This window comes from Rattus norvegicus, chromosome 11, assembly GCF_021556685.1.
Source record: "Rattus norvegicus strain SHRSP/BbbUtx chromosome 11, alternate assembly SHRSP_T2T, whole genome shotgun sequence".
NCBI classification, from domain to species: domain Eukaryota; kingdom Metazoa; phylum Chordata; class Mammalia; order Rodentia; family Muridae; genus Rattus; species Rattus norvegicus.
The window spans coordinates 30,910,158-30,919,433 of NC_141544.1; the positions used below are offsets into that span (position 1 = coordinate 30,910,158).

General features: G+C 45.8%; 1 protein-coding gene across 9 annotated transcripts in view; it reads right to left on the minus strand.

Moving 5' to 3' along the window:
- C11h21orf91 (similar to human chromosome 21 open reading frame 91) overlaps positions 1-9,074 on the minus strand; it is a 33,077-nt gene extending 24,003 nt beyond the window's left edge. The window contains exons 1-3 of one of the 9 annotated variants that reach the window (XM_087576490.1): positions 9,028-9,074; positions 8,322-8,455; positions 3,553-3,692 (exon numbers count right to left, since the gene is read on the minus strand). In XM_087576490.1, the coding sequence (XP_087432616.1) occupies positions 3,553-3,589 (37 nt within the window). In that variant the 5' untranslated portion in view covers positions 3,590-3,692; positions 8,322-8,455; positions 9,028-9,074. 9 annotated transcript variants of the gene reach the window in all.
- Between the last annotated feature and the right edge of the window lie 202 nt (positions 9,075-9,276).

Here is a 9,276-nt window from a genome sequence, read left to right on the forward strand (position 1 = left end):
CACCTGTCTGTGGCTGCATCCAGACTCAGTGTTTGCCTGTGTCACAGGAACCTAAAAGAGTGTTCTGAGACAGCCTGCTCAAACGCACCTTTTATACTTCTAGTTGACTAAGATAACTAGACACGACTGTTAGTGCTAGCTGTACTGTGCTATTATTCTGAAGGGAAGATAAAGCTCTTTGGTTGTATTAGTTAAGACTCACTGCTGTGAGTAGATTCCAGAAAGACCTTATGTACTTTGGTAAATACAGCAACGTTTCCTTGTGGGTCAGTTTAGAAGGGAAGTCTTAAAGGCAATTCTCTAAGTTCTTCTGACATGGCCTTAGTAGGGATAGAATGACAACGTTCCTGCCCCTGGGACAGGGCCAGCATGTGTGGGTGTAGGGCTTGTTTGTGTAATAACATACTTACTTTCACGGTCCTCCTTCAAGAAATGCCCTCCCAGTTAACGTTAATGATGCCCATGATAAGCCGAGATATAGTGAGTCCAGGAGGCAAAGGTGTGGCTAATGTTTTAGCAAAATGGTAAATGCTAGGACCTTCAGGTCAGCCTTAACTAAAAACATGAGTTTGAAAATACAAAATTTCTCAACTATGCAAAAATAGAAGGATGCAATATGAATTGTATAAGGGGTTTCACAGATCTAAAGAAACAGAGGCAGCTACACTATGAGCCAGCTTGTCAGAAAGATACAAAGACAGGCAGATTCCTGAGCTCAAGGTCAACCTGGGAGAGAGGGAATTTAGTGTGGTAGAAATGGTAATTTCAGGACAAGGTTCCACCTAGCTGGTTTATACTGTTTAACAGAGGCAGGCAGATCTTTGAATTATTCTGCAATGTTAAAAAGAAAATGTGTGCTTGCTGTCTCCTAAGAATTAAGGGGCTGGGGTCACCGGATACTGATTCACAGGACAACCAAAGGGAAATCTGGAGTAAATGACTGAATTGATATGTAAAATAAAAAGATTGGGCTTATGATATGCAAGAGATGAGCTATCTAGAGAACTTTTTTTTTTAGAATAGCTAGAAAGAACTACTTGGAGAAGTGTCTCGAGCAGAACAGAGAGAGAGAGCAGATCAGAGGGAAAGCAGTCTCCAGCAGAGCAGAGGCCATCAAAGCTAAGACCCACGATCTGATTTCGAGCCCTTTGTTTTACTGCTCCCAGACACCAGAACCTGTCCAAGCCGAGGCTGGTCCTTGGCATTCTTCCCTGTTAATTCACCAATTGAATACTTATCCATGCTTCTGCTAGTCCTTCTGTGATGGCTGAACATTCCCTGGTCGTTATGGTATCACATGGGGAAAGAAAATGGAACAGGAGGCAAACACACCATCACTGAGGCCCTGCGGCAGTAGGGTGGAAAGATTTCCATGAAGGAGAGGGTGTGAGGGAAGGTTAATGCTGAGACTGGGGCAGTGATACACACACCTTTCATCCCAGTAGGGGGGAAGCAGAGGCAGGTGCCATCAGGCCTGCCAAACCTACATAGCAAAGTCCTGCCCCGAAACAAGAGCAAAGAATAAAACAGAAAGGGAGGCATGGCAAACAGTCCGCTCATCTGAAGGAACTTTTTTGTTTCTGTGAGACAGGGTACGGGTCTGTGTCTTAGGCTGGTCTCAAACACACCACAGTCTTCCCACTTCCGACTGCTGTGTTTGGAAAAATCGTCTTCACGAGCCACAAAGCTCACCTGAGAAATTTAACTTTTTAAAATGACTTTGACCGCACAGTCTTTTTGTGAAGTCATTCCTGCGTCATCCTGCAAGGTGTATAAATCTTTACCCTCTCCGTGCTTCGTCTCCAACCGCAGACGGGAGGGAGGATTCCCGTCCAAAATGACATATGGCGCAGAATAATTTACGTTCAGACATGCGGTCTCAGGTGCCCACAGATTACATAAGTGAAGATGTCTAAAATTAGCTGCAAGTACAGGCAGTCGGAGGGGAGGGAGAGAAACAGAAGGCAATCTGCTAGATACGTACGTCGAATGTACAAGGTCACAAAAAAGACCAGGGGTGAGGCTAGATGGGCTTGGGCAAAACATGCCAATGTAGTTTTACCAAACAAAACGAATGCAACGCGGTGGGAAGCAGCCTGTGGGACCAATTAGAGGCACGGGGAAAACCCGACGGGGAGTGACACTCAATAAGGAGTACCACTCAGTATCACAGAAAGGAATCTCCATCACGGGGAAGGTGCCACTGCCCTGTCAGAGGGTGTGGTCTATGGTTAATGCGGTGCGACTCTAAGGAAAGTCTAAGACACATCCTTTGCCCGGTGGCTGCAGCTGTATTAGCACTGGCCTCAGAGACCTACCTGGGTCCAAGCTCCTGTGTGTCTTTTTACTGTGTGACTGGAGGGCGACTCCACTCATTTGGGTCCCCTTCATTTTATCACACACAGATAAAGATAAAATTATTTCTGCTTGGCTAAGATGGATGAAATCTACATGTTTGCTACAACTGCTAGACCCACTTAAGAACAGTTCATAACATTAAAGGTTTCCGATTTCCCCACTTTTTTTCTTTTTTTTTGGCTGCAGCTTATAACGGAGTGGGAGGAGGTGTTACTCATTTCCTGTTGCGGACGTAGATGAGCATGAACCTCTCCACACACTGAGCGAAGAGTGCAGATGAGGAACTTGCCCGTCTCAGGGCGGCTGGGGATTCCCACCTGCTGGTCTAGCTCTGGACTGTCTATCACCGTGTACTTGAAATGGTTTTGTTTGCAGACGAGAGTGGAAAGTGAGTTTCACTGGCGATGAGCTGAAATTACAGGATGTTTCCAAAGAAAAGCTGCTGCAATTAGAAAGGCTTGTCTGAACTGAACCCCATGTGGGCGGGGCTAGGTTCAAATTCTTACCCCTGACCCACTTACAGTAGCCTATTTTCGTAAACTTTTCTCCTCAGTCTCTGTTATTTAAAAGTCTACGTTAAGCTTTAAAGTTTGGGTCACCCACGGATGTTGGTCATGGTTATTTATTGAGATTTGATGTGGGCCTATATAACAGTTTCCTGAACTATAAAGAGTGGGTATTTGTCATGTAAAAAGAAGTTGGGGGTAAGGGACATGGCTGTGTCCCGTAAAGTGCTTACGAGAAGTGTTTGAACACTATTGTAAAAGCTAGGCTTGGTGGCGTGGTCCTGAGACCTGGCACTGGAGAGGCAGACATGAGAAGCCCATGTCCCACTGGTCGGTCAGTACAGCTAGTCAGTGAGCTCCACGTAACAGTATCCTCAGGGAAAGTACATTCAGTGAAAGGTCCTATCAAGGTCCTATCTCCAAAAATCAAAAATAAGGTAGAGAGAGACTGAGGAAAGCCCTGGGTCTCAACCCTTAGCCTGTACCTGCCCACATGTGTAACCCAACGTGTACAGACACATGGCCGGAAAGAAGCTGAGTTGGAAGTCTGGGGTTGATAGCTCTCCTCCTTGTGCAGAAAGACCCAAGCATTTGTTTATTTCTGCTTTACTTCGCTTGACGCATAGTTCCCAATCTCAGGCTTATGTCACAAGCTGGGAAGGCTGGGGTTACTCCAGCCATTACTTACTTATTCCGGAATAGAAGAGAAAGGCCTCTGTCAACATTGCCTCCCGTGTGGGAAGGGAGCTTTCTCTTAGTTCACCGAGCCATCTCCTGTCCTTCCGGTCATCACGTTTGAGAGTTGCTGCTCTGCATAAGATCCATGTTCTACGAAGGTACAGTGTGTACTGAGGAGGCAGTAATAAGATTGGCTATACAAATACTTTCCCCTCCCAACGTTACAGGTTGTGTCACACGGAAGGCAAAACTTTTCATTATAGTCGACAGCAATTGGTGCTCAGATCAATCTTCCCGCATTGGGGTGGAAGTCCCTAGAATAATGGTTGCTTTGTGAAGACCAGAATGCAGCCATCCTTGAAGTGGGCTTGTCAAAAAGCTGTCAAGGATTTTCAATTTTTCTTTTTCTTTTTTCAGCCTAGCTCAGTCCATAAAACATCATAATTAATCGAACTCCCAAGGAGGAGTGCCCCAGAAATTTATTATTGGGTGAGAACAAATGAAATTAAACCTAAGTAATTTGGTGGTATATTTTAAGCTTGGGACTATTCCCTGGTTTCTCTCTCTGCCTCTGTTCAGGAGACACTAATGGCTCCCCTCTCCCTTGGTATCTCTTCAGAGATGGTCAGCCGCCAAGATGGTCATCAGCCACTTTTGAGGCCAATTTTTTTTTTCAGGGATTAAAAAAAAAAAAAGCAGTTAAGAGGGAAAGATCACCGAAAGTTCAGAGACAGCAGTAGGCTTTACACTGAGATGAACTAAAAAATGGCATTTTAAGTTGATCTTTTAAACGTGTACTTGTTTTGGTTTTACGTGTATGGGCTTTTGCCTGCAAGTATGTGTGTGTCCTGTGTGTGTGCCTGGTGCCCACGGAGGCTAGAACACAGCCTCAGGTCCCCTAGAGTTGGAGTTTGAGATGGTTGCGAGGCATCTTGCAGGTGTGGGCAATCAAAAACCTGCACTCTCTGGCTTTCTGGTTGAGTAACTTAAGCTCTCGTCCCTATGGTGAACAATGGTTAGGTAAGTAAACCAGCAAGCAGCAAGGGCTCTGAAGGGCTCTCCAGACCGTTTTTACTTGACTCTAATACACGGTGTGGCCACTACGGGATGGGACCAAGAGGAAGAGGCAGTGGTCAGCTGAAGTTCGTTGTTTCCCAGTCCCGAGCAGTCGATCTGTCTGAGCAGAAAGATGCTGGCATTCAGAATAGGGTATGGAGTAAGAACAGAAGACCTTCATCAATAAACACCACTTGTGGCTTTTAAGTGGAGACAAGGACTTTATACCAACCAGTGATGAAACAAAGATGGTAGAAAACCTCAGGACGGAGGAGCGGTAAAGGCAGTCATGGGGCTCGCCTATGCTTTATAGGAGAAAATACACCTTTTCCTGTTAGAAAGATTCTAACGGAATTTACCTGTTTCCATGAAACAAGAAGAAATTAGGGAGAATTGAGACTACATGGAGGAGCCATACACACGCTCAAGCCAGCCTTGATGGAAACCAAACTGCTTTAGTTATCTAACAGCTGTATCTGTCGCTGTAAGAGAGAAAGCTTAAGTTACTTATCTGGGAAGCAGAGTAGCCACTGCGGATCACTCCCAAGACTGTTGTCGCCTTTTGTACATTATGGCTGTTTCACTGCAGGCCCCAAAGACCTGGCTTCAGGTCAGAGCATCTACCACAGTAAACTAGACGCCCGTCAGTGTACTAATCACTAAGACTGTATGCTAAACCTCAGAGTGCCTTAGGACTAGATCAGGCCCTAGGCCTCTGCTTGTGCACCTGTCTCCTTAGCTTACGAGTGCATAAGTCGTCCTGCTGGTGAGTTACGGGCTACGAATGCCACCCTTGGGGACAGTTAATGACCGAAGCCCTTGGAATACATTTTTAGGTTTCTGAAGAACAGGACCACACTTTGGAAACCTAAAAGTCTTGTCAGTACCCACCTTCCTTTTTAAATACTGTGAAACCACAGGAAAAAAGAGAACTCAGAGCCACGCCCAGAAACAGAGTTGCTCGCAAGATCGGCCTGTGTGAGGTCCGTTCCCTTTCATCCTTTGTCTTCGTTGCAGAAATACATGCAAGCTCGTGGCTCTCAAACAAGAGGCTCATTATCACGAGGCCAGCGCTCACTCGTGTAAACAATCTAAGTACACAAAATGGCGTTTTATTCCAAATGTGTGAACTAAAACCTGGCCCAACTGTAGTGGTCCTCCCCCACTTGGGCTCTTTGCAGAAAAAAAGAAAGAGAAAAAAGGGGAAAAAAAAACTGGTTGAGAGAAAATGTACAATTTCACAGTTAACAGCATCATCACCATGCTCCAGACAAAACCATACTAAACCAGGGATGTTCTATTCAAATGCCCATCTTACCTCCCTGTTATAGAAAGAAAACTACAATACCTCAAGACACCAACAAAGGTGAAGAATTACAGACCCCATCTTCACTTTTTCCCCACTGATTTTAAAAACATGTGGAATGTGTATGTGTGTGTGTGGAGTGTGCCACAACTCACACACGGTGGTTGGAGGACAACTTGAGGGAGCTGGTTCTTTCCTTCCACCCTGTGAGATCCAGGAATTAAACTCAGGTCCTGAGGCATGGCCTAAAGTGTCTTTCTCCGAATTAAAGCCATCTTGCCAACCCTCCACTGATTTCCTCTACTTTTTTTTTTTTTTTTTTTTTTTTTAACAAGACCTGGTTGGGCCTTGATATAAAAACTGACATTGGTGGAAATCTTTTCCCCATCTTCCCACAGCAATATGACAACATTAAACTAAACAAATGCTTATAACAAACATCTCATCAGTGCAGTAAAAATGGAAGTAGATTTGAGAGCAAGTAACTGACACTCTACACAAACTGAGAAGGCTTTTAAACTCCACCTTTGAAACACACAGAGGATGAAACAGTTCTAATCCAGGTTGAGAACCGTTTTTGTCCTTTGGACTAATAGACAACTATTATTTCAGAAACACAGGACTAGGGTCGTGTTTACACATCAAGAGCTAAAATGCTCACACGCTGTTAAAAGGCCTCTTCAGAAAGCTAGGAAAGTAACTGTGAGAACCGGGGTCTCTGTAGTAAAATCTGTTATGGCACGATGGTTCACTTATCAGAAGCACCAACTAGGGAAACCTGGCTGAACCAAAACCCAATTGGGATTCGGGAGGGGGAGGAACTCCCAGCATCTATCCCACAATTAACTACCTACTGACAGTAGATCAATGGGATTGAGGTCACAACCACAAGAACTACATGGCCTAGCTTCGAAGCCCAGGATTATCAATTAACTAGTGATGTCCCTTCAAAGTGGACTTCTTAGGTCTCTCGGTTTCCATTCCATCACATTCAAACCAGCAGTAACAGCGGGCATCCCAGAGCTATTTTGAATGACGATAATCCAGTAAGACGCTTAGTGCCATGCTTGGCACAGATGTGCTCCCAGCAAACATTTGCCTGGAGTATAACAACAGCCTGATGTCACCACACCAGCAACGGGGAGCAGGTCACCCGCCAGGCCTCAGTTTCTTCCACAGAAAACAGAGGCTGCAGTTGATCACTTCTGATGCCTCTGCCCTTCTAAAATGTAAACTTCTAGGAGGTGTCAGAACACACAGGGCAAACTGTGTTTCTGAAGAGCGGAAGTGTGCCCCCTCACTGCAGCCCGGAGAGCACGAACATCAACTCCACACAAAAATCATACTTCCAAGTCATGCTTTTAAAACTACCTGTAATCACGACATTTACTAAAGCCAAAGTTACAAGCATTCTACTTAACCCACAGAAATTTCACGGTGCTCCAAGGCACACTATTTAGAAGCTACGTTTCTGAGTAACAAGTCCTAACAGGAATGCCAAAGTCTTTGATCATGGTACATGAGTGAATGTGTTTAGCAATAGGGATATTTTGTACCTAACAGGAAAAAAAAAGACCGTGAAAATCTTTAAAGACAAAATGAAATGTTTTGAAAATAAGACCTCAAGCATCTAGATATTTCAAAATACCAAGTATCTAGTAAGGTCTTCCTTCACTGACACCTTAGTTATAAGCAGATTTTATTTTGGGGGGAATTTTAAGATTTCTCTTTAGTGTGATTCACAGATACCCCCAAAAATTTGAGGCTTCACTGTGACAGTGTGAAAAGTAAGGTTACACCCCATGTTTCTTGGAAACAAGAAACTAGTACCCAGGGCCCAATTAACTGGTACCCCACCTTCAACAAAAGGTTTAATTTCCAAAGAGTTTTCTTTTATACATTCTAACAATTCTCACCGGTATTAAGAAAATTTAAAAGTCCTTTTTTTTTTTTTAAGATTACTAAAAGTAAAGGCAGCTAATTAAAATTTATATAAAAGACTTAAGAGAAATTTAAAAAGTTAATTAAAATTCACCATATGATGGGAAAATAGAGACTAAGTTAGGTGGAAAGGAATGAAATTACATCTGCCCATGTAAACGGTCATGTTGATTCTTAATACCAGAGAGAGAGAGAGAGACTGACTAAAAATATGTTTACCAGACAATACCTGCATTTACTTCATATTAGTCAGAGTGTGCTTAACATTGTGTTTTAGAGACAAAAGTTTTCCTCGATTCATAACTATGTTAACTCTGACTTCATTTCCAGAAAACCTTAGCAGATCCTCACATTGCCACAATCTCTAGGCTTTCAAACAATTTCAGTGTTACTTTCAAGCATCTCGGCGTAATCAAGCATCTCGGCGTAAGTTGTACGAAGTACATGGTATGCAGTTAAAACCGCAGTATCCTTACCCTCGAGATTTAGCTCAAAGCAAATGTGGCAGAAGGAGAGTGTGTCTTTGTCTGTTCCCAGTTTACAAACACTGCAAATGTTGTCATCATTCAAATCAATGTTTACAAACTGCTCCTCTTCGTTCATAGTGCCCCTATGAGGAAAGAGAAAAAGGCAAGTTACACAACAGCAAGCAAGAACTTGCTTATGGCCTGCAGTACCGACAAAAAACCAAAAAAGGAGGCGTTTGCAACAGCCCCATCAGGCAAGCATCGCCATGCTTGGGAATTATAGCATCACAGTTTTACTGCGAAAAAAACACAGGAACATAAAAAGGGCTGCCCATAGCAGACACTAGTCGCCCGGGTTGCGCCGGCAGACACTGGGTCTGTCAACCAACTTCAGGCCGGTCGCCGTGGCCAGAAGGAGCCGCTGGGACGCGGCTTTGCCAACTTCTGGGGAGCGCCTGGAGGCGTTCCGCTAACTCGGTTACCCGGCTCCCGGGCTCCCCAGCGGAAAGACGCACGTGGGGACGGGGACACCCGGGAAGGGTCCGCTCACGTCGGAGACTCCGCAGCCACGGACCGGAGGGTCCCGAGGACTCCACTCGAGGATCGTGGGCTGTCGGCGCGGCGTGGGATCCGCCTCGTCTGTCCGTCCGTCCGTCCGTCCGTCCGTCCCGGCACCGGTCCGACGCACTAGAGCGGCTCAGAGAAGGACCTTTACCGTCCGGCTCCGCGGGACGCTGTTCGCGCGCCACGATCCGCACTATTGTTTCCGCCGCCGCCGCAGCGCAGACGGCATCGCGCTCCGCCCCGCCCCGGCCGCCTGCGCCACCCCGAGCCGCCCACGGGGAGAGCGGCCGGGCCAGCCCACCCGGGACCCCACGTGCCCACCCCGCCACGAGGAGTGCGGCCACCCTCCGCCCTCCTGCGCTCGCTCTGCGACCCCCTCCCCTGTGCGAACTCTCCACCC